Raw genomic sequence first — 22,692 nt, forward strand, 5'->3', positions numbered from 1 at the left:
GCCTCTTATGTTTCTAAAGAGCAGAAGGCAGCCCCACTACGGGACAGGCACGCGGGCGGGTACAAAGCGCTTGGTGCCAGGAACACGGAGCTGCTGCAGAGTCCTCGTCTTCCTCCTCCTCCTCCTCCTCCTCCTGTAGGTCAGTAGCAGTGCGCGATGGTCTCCATGTTGAGGAAGCGGACGTGCATCTTGGTCTCGATGTCGATCCCCTGCCACATCTGCAAGGGGAAGGGGGGGTGAGCGGGACCGGGGGCCAAACGCCCAGCTCCCTGCCACCACCCGGCACCCTCCTCCGGGGGAGACGAGCGGAGATGCCACCAACCTTAAGGAAGTCTTCGAAGGTGATGCCCTCATACACCTGGTCCGGCCCCTGTGCGCAGCAAGAGAGAAAACATTACAGGTCCCCCATGTCGATGGGGCAGGGGCCTTGGGGCACTGGGTGACCAGAGGATGGGTCCCTTGGGGCTGTGGGACACGTCTCCCATGGGCGCACAGAGCTGGTCCCGCACCGTGCCCCATGGCCAGCCCAAAATTGGTTCCCAGAACCACTACGGCTGCAAAGGGCTGCTCTTTTTATAAGCACTAAAGCCCCGCGCACTGAGGATCATGCTTTATGGGGTGCCGCTTGCTTATCCCCCTTGGGCTCTTATAAGGGAAAAAAAAAAAAAACCCCAAACAACCCTGAAAGCTGCTGCCTGCAAAAAAATCTTCTCCAGCCAAAGCAGCATGGGGACAGGGAAGATGCACCGGGCAGGATGGACACCTTCCAGCCCTGTTTTCGATACCATCTGTGTATCTCTGTGCCACGGTAGAGCAAGGAACCGGCTCCCACCATTTGTCCCACACAGATGCTGGCTGCCTCCATCATGGCCCCGTCGGCGATGGACCGTGCCGACTCCTTCTCCAGGTGAGGGTTCCCCGACAGCAGCTCCTCCACCACCTACGAGGCAGCGGGTCAAAGCCGGGGCCGGGAATTCGGTGGTGATGGGGCAGGAGGGACCATACGTTACATTTCTATACTCCTGCAGCGTGATCTTCCCGTCGTGGTCCGAGTCATACATATGGAAGAGGACTGGGAGGGATGAGAGGAGCATGGCAGGGTCAGGGCAGCCCCTTCCCACCATTCCCACCCTTCCCCGGTCCTGGGCTTTGGGTGAGCCTCACATTTAAGTTTCTCTTTCCGGAAGCGATCGAGTTGCTCCTCGTCCATGTTCATCTCGATGGGTCTGAAGTAGGACATGATGGTCAGGAAGTCTTCGAAGTTTATCTCATCCGCCAGCCCATCCGACTCCTGCCGCAGGTTCCTGCCAAGAGCGGAGCTGTCAGTGACGGGCAGCCGGGACCATCCCAGCCGCCCACCACAGAGCACGGTGCGTCCCTCAGCAAAGTTTTAGGACTGGTTTTTCCCTAAGACTTAGCTTAAATGTCTGTAATTTTCACCTTGGCTCCATCCGAGCCTTTAGAGAGAAGACCTTTGCCCAGCTACATCCTGCTTTCAGAGGATAAACCAATTACTCCGACCCTCCCCACAGTGCCGGGGATATTCTTACCGCTTGTCGAAAAAAGCATGGACGATTTTCCCCCTAATTGGGTTGAATTCCAGATCGGGGATGCTGTCAAAATTCTCCTTGCTGCAAAGGAAGCAGACACAGCCTGAAATGTGAGGGAGCTGCAGAGGAGGGAGATGCTGCGACAATCACTGAAGGGCTGGGGCAGAAGCCCCGACCCCATTCTTTCAAAGCAATCATGAAAAAAAAAAAAAACAACAGAGGTTTGGCATGAAAACCCCTATTTGCCTCAATTCAGACTGAAAGCAAGCCGCGCTGCCGCATCAGGCTGTGCTTGGTGCAGCTATGGGGGAATTTTGTCCCCACTAAAACGGGCCTTTGGGAAGCTCTGGGACACAGTGGCTCAGGGCTGATACTGGGACCCTTTGCTTGGCTCGACCTGCAAATGGCTGCGTGGTTTTTCAGAGTTTTTCCAGGAATAAGGTCCTGAATGGGGCTTGAGGAGGCGAGGGAAGGAGCTTCTGCCATCCACCATCCCACTGCATCTCGCTGCTGCCCCATGTTTGCTGCACAGACACCACCTTGAGCCTGTGCTGGTCATTTGGTATCAACTTTTTATAAAGTAAATGAGCCAAGAAATAATCTTGGGGGGAATGGAAGCAGAGGGCAGCTGGGCTCACCGGCCCGCGCTGGCTCCTCGCGTGGCTGGTGAAGCTGGTCGGACGTACCAGAGCTTTTCTGAGAAAGCGGAGTCATGGCTTTGGTGCACAGTTGCCTGCAAAGACGCCAAGGAGGGGGGAAAAGGGCAACTGCAAACCCCACTGTCCCTGCTGTATAGGGACTTACTTCTCACTTTCCTCCCCAAAACTGTTTTTAAAGCTGGAGAAAAAATGGGATGCAGGAGCAACCCTGCTCTCAGGCCACTGCTTCACCACTCCTTTTTTCCTCATATTATTTGCAATACCACACTGTAGAGAGCCAGCTCAGCACGGCCCTGGGATGACCGGCAAGGACACGCTCGTTCTCGCAGCCCAGGGAGCTGGGCACCCTGACTAGGCACCCTTCGCCAGCCCGAGTGATGCTCTGACCAGACCCCGGTGGGACAGGGATCGCCCCGACAGTGGAAATGGAAGCGCCGTACCGGATCGTCAGCTGGTCCCGGCTCAGCTGCTTGAATCGTCGGTGCAAGTGCTCGATTTGTTCAGAGGTGACTGTTGGGGAAAAAGAGAGAGGTGATGGGGAGGGGGGGTGAGCTCCCTGGGCACAAGGCAGCTCCCGGGGAACCCCAGGACACCCATCTGCAGAGCTCGAGTCCTGCCCAGGGACACAAGGAGTCTGGCAGGCACCAAAACCTGCTGCAAAGCTTGTTCCCTGGGAGAGGGACACCACCAAAGCCCACCCTGTCCGGCAATAGCCAAAAGGCTGCCTGCTCCGCATCATTCCTGCAGCAGGGTACAGCCTTGGGCACTTCTTGGCACAGTTTTTCCCCATCCCTGTTTCCCTTTGGTGGCTCTATGCAGCTCTGCAAGGTCCATCTCACTGTGTCGGTCCCTGTGTGCTCTGTCCCTTGCTTGCTGCAGGGGGGTGACACCAAGGGCTGCTTTATCCCCAGCCTGCAGAAACTCCCCTGGCCCAGCCTGCATGGCATGGCACGGCAGCATCCCACCTCCTCCAGTTTAGGATCCTCAGTAGCAGACCCTTCAAACAGGCTTGAGCATTTAATTTGGGATTTGTTGGCGCAGTGGGCAGGAGCTGTGCCCCGGCAGCACATCTCAACCTGCCCCGGGGCATCTCTACTTGCAGCTGGGAAGTTCATGTACTCATGTCCGCAGCCACGCCGGGTGACAGAAAATAACACTAAAAAAAACCAAAAAGAAAACCCCAAAGCTGTCAGCAACCACCTGTGCCTCGCTGGGGAAAGGAAAGGCTGAACACGGAGAAGCATCAGTACCCAGAAAAAGCAAAGTCAGGCTTTGAAATAGCTGCTGCTGCTCGCGGGGAGCTGGGGCACCGGGAAGCCCCGACCTATTGGGGCAGGCGGCTGTGCCCACCCCAGCATCAGCCTGGGGTAGGGACTGGGATGCCCATCAACCTTGCCTTGAGCCCCACGAGCGCTGAGGTTACAGCATCTTTTCACCTCCTTAACCCCATGACACAGGTTATTTATTTTTTTTCCCCAGCTATTCTCTACAGCCCTTAACCAAGCTCTCCAAACCCCTGAAGACACGCAGAGCCTGACTCTCTCGTGCAAATATTGACAGTAGCCATTCCCAAGAGCCAGGGAAGCGGCTTTCAGCTCTGTTTGTTCGAGCTGGTGGCGTCTGTCCGGGCGCCAGCTGGACCCGAACGCTCGCTGCGGCCCCGGCGGCTGGTCATCAGCCTTTCCCTGTGGCACGGAGAAAGATAAAAGCATGTTAAAGTATAATTGAGGGACTGCAAATGGTTAACTGCTGCGGCTGAAAGACAAGGGGTCAATGCTGAGCTTGGGTGCTCGCTGGCTGGCTCCCTCTGTCTCTTTTATTATGTTTAAATAATGTCCTTCGCTCCGTTTCTGACTGTTGTTTCACAGCCTTGGAATAGAAACTGTATTGATCAGTAAGGCTGAGCATTTACAGACCTTTATTAATGGACTGGAAAACCCATCTGTGCTTGTTGCTGGGGCTCTGTGCCTGCCCAGGATCTCTGCCCACGCTGGCAGCCACCAGCCCCTTTGCAGGATGAGGCCATTTAAGCCCCCCCTGGATGGGCTTTAGGGGGTCCCCCCGCTGAACCCACTGTCTCTCAGGTGGTGATCACCACCGATTTACCTATATGATGTGGTTTTTTTCTCTAACTAACTCCTCTCTGGTGCTCTGCTGCTGTCCACACACACACATGGAAACTTTCTCTGGACTTTGCTTTCCAATTTAGGCCATGGAGAACTGACCTTTCACTTTCTCCCTTGACAACACCACCGTCACCATGGGAGCAGCTGGGCCACCAAGCCTTCAACATCTGGGACTTGCTTGTACACCAAAATCTTTGATCTCTCAGAAAAATGTCCCAGACACTGACATGTCAAAAAACTGGGGTCACTGGCTGGATGCTCACTGTTGGTCCAGCCCCGCTCTGCATCCAGCCCCCAGCTGCAAGGCAAAAAAGACAGCTCTTCCCCCCCCTTCTTCCCCAAACCCAGGTCTTCCTCGCCCGGCCCCCAAGCTGCAGCGCAGGGCTGCGGTGCAGGCAGGTCTCTGAGGACTGCACCGTCCTGCAAAGGCCGGCAGCGCTCGGCTGCTTTCCAAACAAAAAAGCTGCACCTGCACAAAGGGCAAAGGCTTTCCTGTGAGAAGGACTGGCTCAAGGGCAGGAGAGGCTGCTCATATCACTGAGAAACATCCTCAGCGCTCTGATGCTGCAGGCCCGTGTCCAAGCATGGCAACCTATGCTTATAGGGGAAAAAAAAAAGGTATTTAAACTGAAGGGTGCTGGGTTTGCTGTTTCCCAGCCTGCAGCAGTTTGTGCTGCTCAAGCAAAGAGCATCCCCCAGGGAAGAGATGTGCTGGAGGGGCTCAGCCCTGCGCTGCCTTCCCTGTGCCATGTTTTGCCTCACTGGACCAGCCTGGATGTGGGAAAAGATCACATCGTCCCGGGAAGAGCCACTGCAGCACCTGGCAGATGCCTCTGCTGCAGCTTCGTGATCAAGCACGCGGCAGCAGGGACGGGAACGGGCCCCGACGGCCCCGAGCAGAGAGCTCTGGGTGACCCTGCGGCTTTTGGGGTTTAAAGCAGTGGGGGAGAAGGTGAAGAAACAGGCCATGAGTGCATCCTCGGGACCCGCAGGGATCCCTGCCCTGTCCCTGCTCCTCCCAAAGGTGACTGCGATGACCTCCACGAGGTTGTACCGCAGCAGCGAGTCTGTGAAAAACAACCAAACTTGCATTCCCCAGGTCTTTCCAGCAGCAGGCACAGCACGGTGGGATCCCATGCACCCTGGTCAGGGCACAGGGTCATCACACTCCCCCTCCCCACCCCTGACCTCTGCTTTCGATGACACTTTTTTGGGGTGTTTCCTTTGTAAACCCTCCTCCGGGACTGATTCCCAGGGGCACTCGGGCGTGAGACAGGTGCTTCCCACGGGGAGATGCCAGAGAAAGGCCCACGGGCAGCACTGCCTGTGCGGGAGCTGCCTGCTGCAGGCAGCCTGGCAGCACCGATGCGATGGGATCCCCAGGCCAAGGTGTTCCCCAAAACCTCCTCCCACCCTGGGCTGCCACGCTCACACCCTGGAGGGGGTCCCCAGGCTCCTGCCTGCGGGGACGGCTGAGTTCACCCCGGGGTGCTGCGGTTCTCAGCCCTCCCTGGAGGAGGAGGAGGAGAGGGGAAGAAGGGCGATGTGCCCATAGGACCCGTAGCAGGGCTGGGGAGAGTTGCTGGACCCCCTCAGCCCCGGCACATCCCTTGGCTGTGGGCAGAGCTGCCTTCCTCCCCGCCTCGATCCATCCCAGCCTGCTCTCAGTACGGCAGGAGCTGGAGGAACCAGGCAGGAGCATCCCCATCCCTGTGCCCAGAGCTGGCCACGTCCCGGGGCATCCCGGAGGGATGACATATCCCAGGAGGAACACGACCACCTCGTCCTACGCGCCGAGTCCTGCTTGCAGCTCTAGGCCACGTCCCTGCTGCAAACCACCCCCACCCCCCCCCGCCGGGCGTTACGCACCGAATCAGCCCCCAGAGCATCACCGGACAGACGGACGGACGGACAGCAGTGGAGCCGGTGGCTCCTGGGCAAACCAGCGGAGCGTGGGGACAATTTCTTGCAGCAGCAGCAGCGTGGGTGGGCAAAAGCGCTGCTGGAGCTCACACGTGTGCACGCTTGACACCCCGCCTGGGTGACACCGGGGGTGCAGCCCTGTGGGTGACACAGCTGCATCCCCCCCCCCCAAAAAAAAAAAAAACAACTCCATCCCTCCATCCCCCCGTGACATTCCTGCATCCCTCCCCGGGTGACAGCCGTGGTACGCGGGGGACCCGGGCGATACTTACAGCCGGTCCTGTCGGCCAGCTCCCGCATCTCGGCGGGCACGGAGTGCGCGGAGCCCATGCCGGGCCGGGCCGGGCCGGGCCGTGCCGGGAGGCGGCGCGCCGAGGGCCGCTGCACCGGGAGCCGCCGCCGCCGCCGCTTATAAAGGCGGGCGCGGCGAGGAGGGAGGCGGCGGCGGCGGCGGGGCTCCCCCGGGTCCCTGAGCTCCCCGCCGCCGCGCCGTCGTTAGGTTCCAGAGTTAACAGCCTCCCCACCCCACCCCGCGGGCCGGCGTGGATGGGACCCACCTCGGTGGTCCTTCGTGGGCTGGTGGCACTTGAAGCCCCCGGCCTTGCCCACTCGTGGCAGGAGAAGGGCAGGGACCGGCCCCCCCCATGCCCCCCCTACTCCCTGCCCAGCCTGGCTGCAGGCACTGGGGTCTGGGGGGGCTCCCCCCCCGTGGCAGGAACCCGAGCTCCTTCAGCTTCCCCCATCCAGAGCCACACAGGGAGCTGGGGAGAAAGGGGGGAGAAAGGGGGCTAGACGGAGGGGTGACACAGCAGCCCCCCCCAAAAGAGAGAAACCCAGCCCTCCTTAGGGGCTTTGGTACCGGCTGCGACCTCAGGCCATGCAGGGCCAGCAGGCAGGGAGAGGCAGAAGCAGGCAGGCAGGTTTGGCAGGGCCCGGTGCAGAGGTGGGGGTTTCTGTCACCCTCTCTCTCTCTCTCGCTGCCAGACCGGGCTCCGGCACTGGCAGGGACACGTCAGCCTCCCACGAGCGCAGGGGGAAGAGCAAACCGCTTTGAAGAGACAACGCAGTGGTTCTAAGACGGGCAGGCAGCTCAGAAAGCACAGCACGCTGTGGCAGGAGGTAGCAAGCCAGTGTGGTTTATTTTTTTTTAAAGCCAAATATAAACAGGAAATGAACCAAATCATTTCCAGCCTCCGGCTGCACCAGATCCAATAAAATACCTGTTTAAAAAAAAAAAAAAAAAAAAAAAAGAGAAAGAAAGGACAGATGTCCCCATCCTGCAACCTCAGCTGTCAATGTCAGAGGGATCCGGAGGCTCAGCAGTCCTCAGCCTCCAGGCCTAGGGCAGACAATTTTTCATCTAATATGTCTTTTTGCCCAGCCCAGGCATCCCCAGCCAAAAGGAGGAGGGTAGGAGAGAGGGGTAACACACAGCACTCTGCCCTTGCCCACGCAGCCAGTCCCTGTGTCCTTGTGTGGAGGAAAAGCCACCAGCCAGGCAGGACCAATGGAGCTGTGACATCCCTTGAAGATGCTCAACCCTGAGCAACCCGGTACAAAGCTGAAGGTGGCCTGGAAGGGATCAGAAGACCCTCAGGGGCCCTCCTCCAGCCCAAAGTCATCTTTTCCTCCCCTCGCCCTCCTCTGGTCAGCAGCAGAGGCCCAGAGGATGCAGCTCTGCCATCCAAAGGCAGAGCTGGCTGGTGTGTAGGGCCCAGGGGCCTCAGTTTTTCCCCTGTAAAGGTTGGTGACAAACCACCACAGTTTGTCACAGAGGCCACCCACCCAGCCCTCAGCTCTGGGGGCTGTCAGGGCACTCCACAGTGTCCCTCTGCCCTGGCCCTGTGTGTCAGGATGGGTCCAGAGGTGTGCAAAAGGCTTCCCAAGAGGATGCTGCACCATTAGCCGTCCCTCCCCTGCCCCAGGGAACGCACCTTGCTGGTGGAGGGCCCTGAGCAGCTCTTCAGCCTCTCTCACAAGCAGCAGCACATCAAGACATCATCCTGTAAGGGAGGACAAACCCCCCGCAGGAGGCTGCTGCCCACAGCCCTCGCTCCCTGCTAGGGGAAGTCTGGGAATGGCACTACCTTTATAACCTACCAGACCCAGCGGCACCACTCAAAACCAGCCCACGACTGCTGCTCAGCGCTCTGTGCTGTTTTCCTAACGATCCGGACAGCAATTAATACTTGCTTCCTGCCCGCTTTCCCACCCTCTGCATTTTTTTTCTTCGCCCTCCAGAAAGCCATTTTAATGTGATAGCACCCTGGCTGTTCTGTGGCTGCTCACTGGGACAGCAGCTCTGTGAAGTTAGACAAGAGAAGGGTTGCAATTCCACCTCCTCCAGAAAGGAAAACATCCCTTTCCCCGAGTGAACTCCGCACAGATACGACAGGACAAATGGTGATGTATATGCATATGTATCATCTTTAACATAGGTACATTCACGCAGACCCAGACATTACTCACGGAGACAAGGAACTTTTGGGATCCACTGCTGTCTTCTGGGGGAAACGGTGACTGCAAAGACGCCTGTGCTGCCAGGAGAGAAGGAGGGGTCAGAAGACCCGCCTGATGCATAGGCCAACACCTCACGCGTGACCTCCATCAACCCAAAGAGGCACTTCCCGGCTGTGCTGGACCTCGGATGCTCAGCCTGTGGGAACTGACGTGGATTTCAAGAGGTTGCTCAAGCAGGGATAGAGAGGTAGCCTGGTGGGTTTTTTTCCAGTTTTCCCTGGCCACCCTGGATGCTTGGGCTGAGGTCTCCCACAGCTGCAAATACTTACATGGGAATTCCTCCTCACCAAGACCAAAGACTCAACCCATAGGATGCAACACAGCCTACCGCACGGCCAGCGGCAGGACAGAACGAGGCAAGGGGCATGCCTAACCAAACAGGAACAAAAATGGGGAGCCTTTACACACCATTTCCTTTGGTTTTGCCTGAAGTCCCAAAATGGGACTTGGACCCTGTGCTGATATTGTGCGGTGCCTATTGAAATGCCTCCAGTCTTTTCCGAATTTGGCACATACAAGGCTCTGTCGGCGCTGCTGGACGACACCAACACCCACATAACCAGGCACTGACACGGTCTGCACAGCAGGGTAGGCTGGTAGACCTGTCCTGAGAGCACAGTTTCTCTACAAAATGTTTGCTGAAGTGACGAGAGGTTTTAGTTACAGGGCTGGCTGGGTTGCCTTGTGTATGCAAGTCACTTGCAGTACATCTGTCCCCTATTGCACAGTAACGCTCCCCTTTTGCACCCCATGCAAAAACGGAAATCGTTAAGAGTCTGTGGGTGGAGGAAGTGAGCGTGAACCTCATGAGGAGCAGCTCCCACGCTTCCTCCTTGTCCAAACTCTCTTCAGAGTACAAACATAGGGTGGCCCCAGACAGATGGGTAACGGGTTCTGCCAGCTACTCTGGGACCCCCATTTTAAAGTACACAGCATGTTTTCAAGTGGGTTAGATACGCACTGTCCAGCACCAGTTTTCAGAGAAACTTTCGGCAGCTTTTTGTTGACTCCTGTGGCTTTTTTATGGCACAATTCTACCTGGCATTGAGGCAGCACCTCTCGTTGAGGACTCCTATAAGCTTGGTATGTGGCAATTCCCTTGATGCACTTGAGAGGGGCAAGGTGTGAGCAGACTGCCCGTTTGGCAGAGGGGAGCATAAAGCCCCAGGAAACTCACTGATATCTATGCTGTTGCAGAGCTAGTCTCATCAGAGCTGAGGCTGGGAATGGGGAGTCCAAGCCCTGCTCCTGCATGCCTGTTCTCAGCTACCAGCATCAACCTTGTGACTCAACAGACCCATTCCCAACCGTGCATCCCTGCTAGGAATCTTTTGGGATCTGTTTTCAACCCTCAAAAATGGTTGGAGGGTTGGGGTCTACTCCAACCCTCAAAAACAAGAGATGGATTTTTAAGATTTTTGCCTAATGATTCCGTACCCTGCTTTCAGTTGGATCCATTCTGCTTCCATAGAAATTCTTCAGCTCCTTCCCTCCCTCCAAGTTCATTTCAGTACAGACTTCTTTAAAGACATAGTTCTACTTGGAGTAGAGCACCTTCACCATTCCTCAGCACTAACCACACAGGGCTCTTCTTCCTAAAGCACCAAGATTCCTGCACACCACCACCACCACTCTGCTGGCAAAAGAGCTGGGCTTTCAATATTTATTTCTCATATTTAATCAGTGCTCAATATTTCAATAGGATGGCATGCAGTTCAAGCATTCTTTTAAGAGAAGGGCTGTGTGATTTCACGTGGCGATACCTGAAGTGCTGTAATAGACTAAGAGCATCCACCTAACTCTACAGGGCACAGTACCTAATTCTCATCTCTGACATAACTACTGTATCGCAACTGGACAGTGACAGGAGACACTAGTGGCAGCTAGTCTATAGACGTTGCTTCGGAAACCACAAAGATACACAGGCTCTGTGTATGCACAAACACTGTGTCACTCTGTACCCCATAATACCTGAACCCAGAGGAAAACCTTTTCCGCAGTGGTCCTGTCTGGGCCTTTAAGTCATCTTGAAATTGACGTGCCTTGAGCTGCTAAAGCTCCTCCCTCTGGGCAGCAGAGCATGCACTCCCCCAAAATCCATTCTCTTTTGGCAAAAAGGAAGAAGGCCTTGAGCTGCAGGAATTAACATCTCTCTTCCATACACGGTTTGGCTGACTCCAGGGTTGGCCAGTTTCCAGTCACAATCCCACTGTATTGCATAAATACCTACAGATTGGAGATGGCAGCGAGTGGAAGCTCCCCATACATCAAAGTCATTCTGGCACTGACCTCAAGGCTTCCATGAAACAGTGCCACGAGGTTCAAAATCGTCCTGGGAGCACTCGCGGCTGTGCTGCAGATCCCACCTTGGACATACAAGATGAACAGACCAAAAAACAAGGTAAGAACATGGACTGGGTGTGTTTAGCAGGCATGGAAAAGGGCTAGCAGCTTATCTTCTGCATTTGGAGAGTTTGTATTGTCAGCAAGGTAGCTAACTGGACCTCAGTGTCACCACAGTGCTTGCTACCCCTGGAAGCCTAGCTGCTGCTGTTTTTGTTGCTGAGGCTCTTTCCCAGGCCCGTAGGGATACTCAGAATTGGAACGGTAGCTCTATGAGCAATCAGACTACAGAGGTGAAGCAAAATCTGACCAAAAATTCAGACTGGAGAAGACAACAGTGAAACGTAAGAGACTTTAAAAACTATCACCTGCATGAGATATACATTTAAAAAAAAACCCCAGAACACAACCAAACAAAAAAACCCACAACACTGCAAGGACAAGCAACTTCTCTGGAAGAGGGCGTTCTTCCATATTCCACACCAGGGAACTCACTGTGTCGACCTTCTAGGCAAGACAATCATGGAACAAGTAGTATGCGCAAATCCTTCTGAAGGACAACGTGCTTCCTAGCGTAACTGTCCCTGCAAGATCCTCAACACCTGGCCTCAACTACCATGTGTCCCTGTGCCTTTGGGCCAGAATGGGCAGGCAGGCAACGGAAAGATGCTATAGCACCAGTTACAAAGTTCAATGCAGTTTTCAATGCATTAAGCCAAAGGATTGTCACCAAACTTGCCTTCCACGCAAGTTTTGCAGAGGGTAAAGCTACACTCCAGCTGCTTCTGTCCTCATGATTCCTTTTGCTCTCACTCCTTGCCTGAACTGTAGATCTTCTGAACTGTAGCACGTGTGAGCTCCAAATCCTCCGGGTACCGAATTTCTAGCTCGGTATTTGCTAGGTAGTGAATGCCAGTAAACTCTGAAAAATAGCGGCCAATGTCAGGGTGAGGGATCTCCCGAGGCTCAGAGTTATATTCCAGGTTCTCTGTTAGGAAAGGAAAGAATCAGTTATCACCTCATGAAATGCCCTGCTACAAGGCAATAAATCCTGCACCTCTCTCAAGTCTTGTTTCTGTCTCTAGAAACACCACCTCCTGATGCTTTAAAGAAAAATACAAACAACCGTAATCCAGGAAAATATGCACAGAGTATGCCAGTACGATTGCTCACAGAGTCTTATCTCCTAAGTGATGCTGACCCCACTTACTAGTGGCATGAAAACTATTTTGTGCCTGAGACCACACTGTCTGACATAAGGTTAGAGTAGCAGGATGCTGACCTGCTCCCACTCTGTTGGTCACAGGTCTTGGTTGTAAGCGCAGGGAGAAGCTGCTGCACCGAGCTCTGATCCCTCAAGTCCCATGGGAGATCAGTTTCTAGGAGAGATCCTTCTCAAATGCTCCAGGGTGAGGCCGACTGCACAAGGTTCTCCTGGCAGAGGAGGCAAGTGCATTCTTGCTCTAAGTCACCAGTCTGTGTTTCAACCATGCCAAGTCGCCAGCCTCGTTTTCAAGCATGTCTCACACAGCACAGTTAACTTTTCTAAATCTAAACTTCCCAAAGCTAAGAGAAAGTCCCCAAGAAAGCATACTGATTCTTTCCCATGGCACCCCATTTCCTCCTTTGTACTAAAAGATAACCTGATTAAGCACAACAGTTAAACAACACAGAAGCACTGGCATTAAAATGCAAAGGGGACCCAATCTGAGGGTCCCTCTGCTCCTGTAGTATTTGTATAAAGCAGTGTGACTGGGAGGCAGCCCAGCAGTAAATCTCATGCGCAGGTGCCCTGCAGCAGTCCCCAAATGATGTCACTTTTTCCAGCACAGTGCCAGACATTGGGTAGAAACAAAAGCTGCCTAAGTCCCAAAGTCTGACTTATCTGCAAGGCAGGGCAGGATCAAGATGGGATGCAGAGAATATCATTCAGGAATAATTCATCTGTCTCTGAAACTATTCAGTTCACTACAAAGAGCACATACAAGTCATATTAATCCATACAGGCTCTTTGAAGCTACTGTATGCCAGTGCCTGCAGCCAAAAGCACAAGAGCTTTCTACACCTCAGTGGGCTGATGCAGTCCTACAGGCTTGCAAAGTACCTTTTTCGTATACTGCACCACTGCGGAAAACAATTTACACTCCAGTATGCTCTGCAGAAGCATGGCTGAGCAGTGAGCTGTGTACAAAGGGGAAAACACAGTGACGAAACAGAAGCTGGCAGGGGGGAAGAGACTGAGACAAGCAAGTTCAGCACTAGGTGGGGAGCCTGAGAAACATGCTGACTAGCAGTTTTGAGCCACAGATATCAGGTCTGTGCTGCTACAAAGCAAACAAAAGAAAGACAAGAGCAGACAGGTAGATACCAAACTCACTGTATGAAACAGGTGTTTTGGAATTAGCTACAGCTTAATCTACAAATTTACAGAAGGACTCAAACTGAGGCACAGTTACCTATAATAAGCTTGGTGTTATTCCTGAGCTGGTTAGATAAAACTCTGCATGCAGATTTGTTGAAGATTCTCTCCGTAAAAAACTATCATCCCCCTCCCTGGTCAGGTCAGTAAGTTATGAAATACTCCCTTCCCAAATGATCTGAGGATGTATTTTAGAAGGGATACTCAATAGGCAGGCAGCAGGATTTCAGCAAGCAAGGACAAATCCTTCAATTTTCCCTAGCAATACCAAAACACTTGGATGCTACAGAGATGATGGCGTCAACCTACAGCTTGGCTAAAATACTCTGTACTCTGGAACCAGCCAGCATTATACTTGTTTATAAACAATTAGACAAAAATATAAGAGATGACTCAGCCCCAGAAGCACTGTGGACAGTTCTCTGGATACATATTTTAAGATCAACCCATGGTGCACAGGAATTTTTGGTGTTTTAAGACTCTGAGAGGTCAAATACTGCCTAATATGAGCCATAAGGCTGAGCTGCAATATTCCCAGTCGCCACTTCATCTTTTTGGACTGCTGAATATAAAGGAACTCAGGACAGTGAGAAACACCTGCACTTTAAACCTACAAAGGTAGGAGTGTCCCCTCCTGTAAAACCACCTCTTGGTCACATGTATGGGACCAGAACATGCTAGGGAGCACCCCCTAGGGAAAGAGCTGAACTGCATTTTGTTCTGCATTTCCCCTCCAGCAGCTCCCATGTCTTCTCTGAGCAAAATACAATCAGGCTGTGCAGCTGCCCTGCCAGCTGAATGGGACACCTCCGTATCACAGGGAGAAGAACAAACATGAGGCAAAGAAACATTCTGATTACAATGTGCAGAGTGACAGATGTTTTTTTCTTTTTTTTTCTTTTGAACCTCAGTTTGACACTTCTTCCTGTATCCTAACCTCATATTCTGACCATCAGAAAATAATGTCCTTTCTTATGGTATGTTGCATAAAGAATGGGTGATAGAGATTTCTACAGTTCTTTGCACTTGTAAAGAGACATTCATTTTTGTCCCATTCTTATTAGAGGTGGCACTAAAAGCCATGCTACCTGTGTTCTCTGGGATCTTGGCACATACAGTGTCTTGATGACAGCTGCTCAGAATCACAAGCTGACAAGTAAAGCCTCTGTGCTCCCTCACTAGATACTATTTTGAAGTCCTGCCCAAAGCACAGCTATAACTTCAAAGAGCAAGAGCTGCTGACAGAACTTCAGACTTCAGCAAGAGGTGAATTACTTCTTTCAAAAGGAGCAATCATGCTTTACACCATAAAACCAGTCATGTCCAGAACACGCTTCTTGGGCAAGATGAGATTACACCAGAGTGGTCCTTAACATTCACTCCTAGCATTACTGATTTCATGGAGAGCAAACAACGCAGGCCATGAATTCAAGACCATTTTCCTTCCTACCTCAACCTTAACTAACAGTTTATGTTTCATACTTAAAAGAGTTAATCACTTAAGCATCCCTTTCTCCTAATGTACTTCTAAACAGATAGTAAACACAGGAGACTCCTGCTCACCTTGAGCAGCATATCTGCAAGAGCCATCTTCCACTAGCACATTGTAGAAAGGCTGGTGGGGGCCATGCGGAAGGCTGTGGACATTCATATTCCGGATCCATTCATGCCCCATCATGCAGGCGGGATCCCAGCCGTAAATCACGCAGTTATAGCCATATCTAATTAAAAAAAATTGCACAACAAAGACTGTGAAAACTCCAGAGCCAGCTCTTTTTCCTCAAGACTACTACAGCACAAACAGGATAGGAGCCTCCTGTGAGTTGGCACAAGGAAGAGAGGACAAGAGGGAAAAAAATTAAAAAAGATTGTGTGCGTATATGTGTGTATTTTGAGGTAGGGGGAAATGACTAGGAGCGACTGGATAAATAATCAGGAACAAACAGCTGAGGACAAAGGAAAACCAAATGTGAGCAAGAAATGAAAGCGGGAAAGAGACTGGAACTCAGCAACTGGGAGAACAGGAAACAAGAAACAGGGAGAGAATCAACTATTCTACTGCGTTGTGCAATTACTTCTGTGCCCATCGCACAGAGGTGGTAATTGCAATACTGAACCCCTGGAAACAAAGCCATCATTGTTTTCAGATTATTTTTGCAATTAATCGTGAGGTATTACAACTGTCACTGCTGACACCCTTAAAATATGCTCCCGATGTCTTGTTGAGTTGGCCGAAGCAACACAGTGCTGGCATGTCATTCTGGCAGAGTGCTACAGACAGGAACAGGAAGAGGGGGTAATAATAGCACAGGGAAGATTCATAAGCTGTCTTAGGTATCTTACAATCTTTTTTGAAGTCGATTCTGCTCCACAGTCCCTCATTAACTGATTACTGATGTTTCTCTGAGACCTCTGGGCTGTGGAAATTTTAGCTGCATGATATATGATGACTCAGACAAGTCACCTCACAAACTTCTCTCTGCAAGCAAACAGCAGTGAATACACTCGCTCTCTCAAAGGACAGACAGAGCTGCTCCCATTTTTCTACAAGGTCCATGGCATAGATGCATGTGCCTGGCATTTTCCATTCCAGGTACCTCCTTGGCAGATAAAACCACGTCTCATTACCATCAGAACAAACACTTTGGCACTCATTGTTACAGTACAGCCTGCTAATGTGGGGAAGGTTTTGAAGAGCTCACCTCTTGTGTTTCATAATCAGCCCGATCGAAAAGCAGACCTCTTTGTGCTTCTCATCTGAACGGTGCTTCACCTCAGGTCCCACCTCCTCCTTCCTGCGTTCAATATGCTCTAGGGTATGTTGAACTAAGTACCCGACGGCCCCATGCTGGGATGGGTCCAAAGCTTGAATATGCTGCAATATGTCCAGAACCTTCAGCAACCAAAACACAAAGACAGATTCAGAACAAGTCCTTAAAGCAGTCCAACACTTACAAATACAGATACATTTCTCAAACTAGCTGGGTCTAAGTGCCCAGGCCTAGAGGTCCGCCACGAGTCTTCCACACAGGACTGAGAATCTTTGCTCTGGCTACACACTCCCAAGGAGTTCTTCACACTTGCTTAGCCTGCAGAAATTGCAACAGTCCCCTCCTTTCCTATTTAGCTCCCAACTTCCAAGGAAGGGCACCACTGACCACAGTAACTCTTTTAAACTAAGTCATACAAGCTAATCGCATCACATTTTGCAACCACAGGGCATTGACGAGACCCTTTCAAGGTTTCTAAAATGCGAAGAGAATACTGTTCCTAGTCTCCCAAACTGCTGCTGTGAACTGATTCCAGATGACTTCTGCTGTACTTGAGAACAAACATTTTAGTTTAAAAGAGTTCCTCAGCATGTCTGTGGGAGCCTGGCAGAGAAAAAATAGGGCAGCACAGAAGGAAACATAAATCACCTCTATGATGCTATACCATGCAATAGTGAACAAGAGATGGAGAACCTGCTTGTCTCAGGACGACTGAAGAACACTAACTTTAAACGTGCTCTCAAAGCAGCAAACCCTGTAGATCCAGAATACCAGCCTACCAACACCCTCTGGCACACTATCAGAGCATCTGCTGCCAAGTTTGTTAGAGGCAGGCAATGCAAGTTTTACTTTTTTTTTTTCCTTTCTTGGTCTTACCAAAACTGTTGTCTAAACAGGTTGGGAAGAGACAGATACACCCGTCCCAACATCAAATACCTTAAGTGCTGCCACAGTTCCAAAAATCTGACACACTTTAGCACCTGGCAAAAGGATTGTCTCCTTGATCACACGCTGAAAGTTTTGGTCACTTTAAGTTCAGGGCAGCAGCAGAAGAGGAATAGAAATCTCAGGCTATTGAGCATGAACATCAGCCACAAGGTGAAGAAAATGAATTCAGAAAAAGAACAAGTGAGTAATTAGGTATGAGAAGAAGAAACAGAGCTGAGGCTTCCTGGCCACCTTAATTCTCTGGCTGGCATCTTAAGAAGGACGTGAAAATCCTGAAAAATCCTACAGGAAGGGGAAGCCCTAGCACAGTGATCATAGCTGCCAGCGACTCTTGGCAATTTCATTTACTGTTATTTGCAAACACTTAGGACAACATTCTGCGTAGTTCTGCTTGGCTTTTAAGATTTTGTACCATTTTCCATAAATCTGGCAGACCTCTATTAAATCTGTTACCTTCTGTTCTGTCAGACATAGAGCATTCTCTCTGGCTAGCTACAAACTTATCCGATAGCCTGGAACGACTGGATGCATATGAGGACACAATACTGGAAAGTCCAAATTTGCACATTTTCATTGTATCTGGCAATGTAGTGCAGAGAAACTACATGTAACACTCGGCCATGGGGTTGTATTATTTGTTCTGAAGGGCAGCAAAACACAAGTATGTAAAGCTTTGGTGCTTTACAAAGGCACTGCTGAATGCCAGAAAGGGGAAGGAAGATCTTTCAGTGTTCCATTTAGCTGTCCTCTACGTACATACGGTTGCCATTTCAGCTCAGCAGTCGTGTCCCCACCCCCCCAATTTCTTAGTTTGTGCTGTTTTTTTCTGTGGCGACCCTAAAACTTGCTGCCGTAAAAAAGGAACGGCAAGCTTAGCACAGTTTGTTCTTCAAAAGGAAGGCAGCTTCTCCAGAAGTCCTATGCTTCAGTTAATTTGGTGGAAAGAGCTTTGTGTTCTGCTCAGCTGCCCAACCAAATACTTCTGCCCCCTCATCCAAACCTCACATTTGGAAATGGCACAGGCATTGCCCAAGTGTGTGAGCTTCACTAAAGTAGTACAGGAAATTTTGACTAGGGAACACCTCTTTGCTGTAGTGACACACTAAAGAAATAAAACTTTGAGTTACATGCTTCTTCCTTGTGCCTTCTGCTGATTCAGTGAAGGACCTTCTTTCCCACATTCACAAGATAGCAGGACTCAGGATGCTATGCTAAAGGTGATATTAAAAAAGAATCCCAAGGACAGGAATATTAAGTTGCTTTTTCACAAGAGGCACTGACTGTGTGGCTAAGGTTTGTTTGTATTCATAAAAGATAACTTCCTACAAGTTTTCTGATAAGGTAATTGCTCCTTTTGCATGAGTCCAGGAAGGGTTTTACCACCACAATCTTGCATAAACCAAACAGAATGTTCTTGTAACTTTCAACTGGGAGTCCACACTATTGGTTGCACGATAAGCTGCCAGACTTGGGCTGTAAATCATAAATTATGATTCAGACTCAAGGCTGCTCACAAGTCTCCCCCAGGCAAGCAAGCAAGCATCATCCTCTTTTCCCTGCTTCATATACTAGAAATTGATTCTCTGAAATGTGATAACTCGTTCAATTGCATTTATTACCAAAACAAGTTGTGGCAGACTGTAATGCAAGCTGACGTAGTCCAAAAAAATCAATAGACTAGTGTTAATAGCACTTAGACTATCAGAAAACATACAACCGAGTGGCAAGGTACCTTTTCTGGCCAGATTCCCAGGTGGAAGTATAACCTAGCCTGGAGCATTAGATGCTGCACATTGTCCGGATACATGGCCAGGTATAGATCCAACGAGTCTCTCAAGAGTTGGTAAGACTGATCAGTGCTTTCTCTGCCAGTAAAAAAGAAACTCAATTGTAACGCTAGCTCTTCAACCCCTATCCCCAGTACTGCGATGTACAGGGATAGTCACCAGAAATGATGCTACATGTACAGGCACGCTCATTCAGTAAGAGTGTCTCTGGCACTGACTGTCACTCATCACATCCAACAGCCTGCTCAGAAGGAAAAACACTACACAACTGATGATTGGACTCCACCCTCCCACTTCACCATTCTGCTTGGTAAAATAATCCTACAGAGAATTCACTCTCCAAGCCACTTCCTTTTGAAATCTGCTTTTGTTCCCCTAGCTTAATTACACCTAAAGCAATCCTTTCACCCTGTGATTTCTGTCTATGACTACTTGGAAAGTGATTATCACAGGCATTTGAAAATAAAACCAGATTTTCTACAAACCAACAGTACCTCTGAAACTGCTCATTTAAGCATGTGGGTTGTGCTTAGCAGATCATAACGAAGGTCCCTGCTCTTAAGGGAATGGTGGACAGTCCCTATGAGCTTTTCACAAAGAAAAAAAAAATCTATCCATTTTCTTGAGGGGAACTAGTTTTACTAAATATTGTTTCCACGCAATGCTGCTGCAAGTGATTAAAAGCAACTAGACAATGCAACGTGACATACAGTATTTTCAAGATCCCCTGGGTGACTGACACCTTTTTAAAGCACTCGCTCAAATACTGTGAAGAAGCAGTACTGGATATGCAGACAGTATACTCTGGGCCCTTTTTTCCACAGGCCTTACAGGCCAGATGATCCTCAACTCACCGCTTGCCAAGGTTTAAGAGATTTCCCACCATACGCTGCAAGACCTCTTTTGAAGTCACCACTCCATAGAACTCCTCTGTCACATGGTGGCCAATAAGGTACTCGCACTCCTTCACCGTCAGCTGCTTCCCCTTCCCAAAGGCGTCAATGTAGGTGTAGTCAAAAATATCTGTGCTTCTAATGAAACAACAAGGAAACTAAATTGTGATGGGTCTCATAGTAAAGCAGGATTACCTACTTCTGTTCTTCCCTCAGCACTTTCAAGCTTGTTTGTAAAATGAGTGTCATTCATACCTCAGCTCCCTCCTAAAAAGAGATTACCTGGTATCTTCTCTCTCCTCCTAGCTTCTTTTTCACATAAACATATAAGGGAAAGGACAGAGAAACTAGGGGGACTTTTCACTCCATCATACCAGTTCTTTCCTTCAGATATTTTCAGTTTGCTCTATCTACTGCTAGATTATATCATGACACTGCACTGGAAAGTGTAACAGGGCCCATGCATATGGCATCTGAAGCCTAGTGCTGAAAGGGGTACATATAGACATCGCTCTGAATTCGACTGCTGATGTCATTCACAAAATACACATTTCTGTAAATTGATCATGATCTGGTCAAAGACGTATTCTGCACTGACTCAGAGCTTAAGTGAGTGCACAGAACAACAGCAGTGGCCTCTAGCAACTGTTCTGTATGAAAGGGTAAGTGAAATCAGCACCTTTTTTCTTTTCTTAAGTAAGAGAAACATTACCTCATGGTTGCTATTATTTCACACTCAGGAAATCTGTTACCCTTCAGCAGCAGCAAAGATGAGTTCTGGGAAAACTTTTTTAGAGGTCTGATCTTTTCCTCTGTATAGGTTATAATTACAGATGGAAAATAATTAAACATTCTGGTATAGATCTGCAGCTGTTGTAAATGCTTTCTGGCTTTTATTTCTATGGACACAACTTCAAAATTCAGCAGGTCGCTTACCCTTCTTTTCCTTGACACCATCGTAGTAGAAAATGGCTAGGGAAGTTGACCGGTTCAAGTTTGACTCCCAACTGCCTGGCAATTGTTAAATAAAGCACAGACAAACTGATGGGAATTCCTGTCCTGCGGATCAAAACCTGGGGGATAAAAATGGCATAAAAACATGTGGGATGTCAAGAAAAACACAAACTCCCAAGGTTTGACTTCACAAATGAAAATACACCAACTTGACAGAATATATACTAAAAGATGACATCCTATTGACTTTACAGCAAATTGTTCTTCAGAGAGAATTATTTGCCCGACTACATTCGGACAAATAACCACCACAAACAGAACGTCTCAAGCCTTGCAGCCTCCTAGTTTTTGCCTACCATACACATACCTGGTGAATGTATGAATTCAGGGAGTTATAGTAATCCAGCTCATTTCCTTTGTATTTTAACTGCTCATATAGGACGCAATTCATAGCATCAAGCACCTGCCGCTGAAGCTCCACTTCTGGAATCAGGACCTCTCCTAAAAAGACATGCAAAGAAATGAAGACTGAGAAAACAAGTGTACTTAACCTTTATGCAACAAAACTTATACCAAAATTCTTCATACAAACTGAGAACACAAGAGACTCATCTCAATTCAGATTGTCCAGAGACAGGCTGGAGTTGACCGTGGCAGTGCCCTAGCACTCCACTCACAACGTGGGCTGGCTCTGTGGATTGCCCTGCACCTCAGCTGTGCAACAGTGGTATCTCGCTTCCTTCTGCAGCTGGAGGACTGGATCCTGACCACCCTGTGCCAGCACAGCACTGCAGCTGGACATGTCAGACTGCCCAGGCATGGGAAGTGTGCTTTCACTGCTTGAGAGTCACAGCTTGGCCACTCCAGATACACAGATACAGGCAGACTGCTCATTCTCTCTTTGAAAGATGGCAAACATTAGATAGTGCTTAAAAAAACAAGAAGCAAGATGCTGCCTGACCTTTGGAGATGTTAAAGCACACACCTTTTCTATTGCTGCTGACTTTGAGACTTGCATAAGAAAAGAGGTCGATCCCCTGTCCCACAGTTCTGGTACAGATGTCAGGACTACTTAAGACTTCAGGGACAAATGGGAAAAAAAAGAAGGAAGAATTCCCCTCCCAATTCTTCTTGCTTAGACAGCATCAGATGGACTGACAACCCTGGGCTATCAAGTCCCTGTGGCTGAACAAACTGCTGTTTCCTGAATGATGGTTTAAGCAAATGTCAGAATATGCTTGCCAGGGGATAAAGAACAACAGCTCTTTAAGCTGCAATAATTCAACAGCTGTTTCACCTTGTCTGCCTGTATCTAGACTTGCAGAAATGCTCTGCAGTAAAGCATATGTTTCTGTACAGTACCTGCCTTGGAAGCCAAGCTGGGGTGCCTTGGATTTTTCGTCCGCAGGACTTTGCGCACTTTATCTGTGATATCATCCACCTGTGCCTGGACACTTTTTAAGCAGATGTCTGACAGCGGGTTACAGTATTGATCAATTAAAACAGCACCTGGAAAAAACAAACTATATAAGAAACAGGACTTCAGTTTTTTCTTTGCTTAGTTTTACCTACTCTAAATTCCAGGCATGCAGCAAGCAATTGCAGCAGAACACGAGAGCTTTCCTTTTAAAATCTGCAGTCATATATTGGATTTATCACATAAAATGCAAAGAATAAGCTGACATGATAAATACCAATTAAATTCAGTATTCCCCTCTCCACCACCTTGAAAGGGAAAGCAATAGATTTGTACATTGAGCAGATATGCTGCTAGACCAGGCTTAACCAGCCAGCTCTCC

The 22,692-nt window shown here is 49.9% G+C and overlaps 2 protein-coding genes across 6 annotated transcripts in view; both read right to left on the reverse strand.

Annotated features, from left to right (window-relative positions):
* Positions 1 to 12,059, reverse strand: TESC (tescalcin). 5 transcript variants are annotated; one of them, XM_075041851.1, is made up of 10 exons: positions 11,861 to 12,059; positions 11,068 to 11,144; positions 8,728 to 8,795; positions 2,650 to 2,719; positions 1,551 to 1,631; positions 1,165 to 1,304; positions 1,011 to 1,072; positions 833 to 940; positions 323 to 370; positions 1 to 218 (listed from the first exon to the last, which is right to left on the reverse strand). In XM_075041851.1, exons 2-10 carry the CDS (start codon positions 11,079 to 11,081, stop codon positions 141 to 143), a joined length of 669 nt encoding a protein of 222 aa, XP_074897952.1. In that variant the 5' UTR covers positions 11,082 to 11,144; positions 11,861 to 12,059; the 3' UTR covers positions 1 to 140. The 5 variants fall into 5 exon arrangements, with proteins under 5 accessions (XP_074897952.1, XP_074897951.1, XP_074897949.1 ...); XM_075041850.1 differs by lacking the exon at positions 11,861 to 12,059 and having other exon boundaries at positions 11,068 to 11,230; XM_075041848.1 differs by lacking the exons at positions 11,068 to 11,144; positions 11,861 to 12,059 and adding an exon at positions 9,048 to 9,335 and having other exon boundaries at positions 8,728 to 8,923.
* FBXO21 (F-box protein 21) overlaps positions 11,456 to 22,692 on the reverse strand; it is a 20,088-nt gene continuing 8,851 nt past the window's right edge. Inside the window, exons 5-12 of the mRNA XM_075041847.1 lie at positions 22,256 to 22,402; positions 21,261 to 21,394; positions 20,876 to 21,012; positions 19,901 to 20,077; positions 18,992 to 19,124; positions 16,243 to 16,433; positions 15,104 to 15,261; positions 11,456 to 12,109 (exon numbers count right to left, since the gene is read on the reverse strand). Coding sequence (XP_074897948.1) covers positions 11,931 to 12,109; positions 15,104 to 15,261; positions 16,243 to 16,433; positions 18,992 to 19,124; positions 19,901 to 20,077; positions 20,876 to 21,012; positions 21,261 to 21,394; positions 22,256 to 22,402 — 1,256 coding nt within the window. The 3' untranslated portion in view covers positions 11,456 to 11,930. The remainder of the gene's footprint in view (positions 12,110 to 15,103; positions 15,262 to 16,242; positions 16,434 to 18,991; positions 19,125 to 19,900; positions 20,078 to 20,875; positions 21,013 to 21,260; positions 21,395 to 22,255; positions 22,403 to 22,692) is intronic.

The sequence above is a fragment of the Buteo buteo genome, chromosome 11 (assembly GCF_964188355.1).
Source record: "Buteo buteo chromosome 11, bButBut1.hap1.1, whole genome shotgun sequence".
Lineage (NCBI taxonomy): Eukaryota > Metazoa > Chordata > Aves > Accipitriformes > Accipitridae > Buteo > Buteo buteo.

Excerpts from the sequence above, each read along its gene's own strand:
- TESC (XM_075041848.1), bottom strand. The coding sequence starts at position 9,335 with ATGTGGGTGTTGGTGTCGTCCAGCAGCGCCGACAGAGCCTTGTATGTG. Across the intron at positions 1,305-1,550 it reads CATGCTTTTTTCGACAAGCG|GAACCTGCGGCAGGAGTCGG; the intron begins GTAAGAATATCC and ends CGCTCTTGGCAG. Across the intron at positions 1,073-1,164 it reads CCGGAAAGAGAAACTTAAAT|TCCTCTTCCATATGTATGAC; the intron begins GTGAGGCTCACC and ends CATCCCTCCCAG.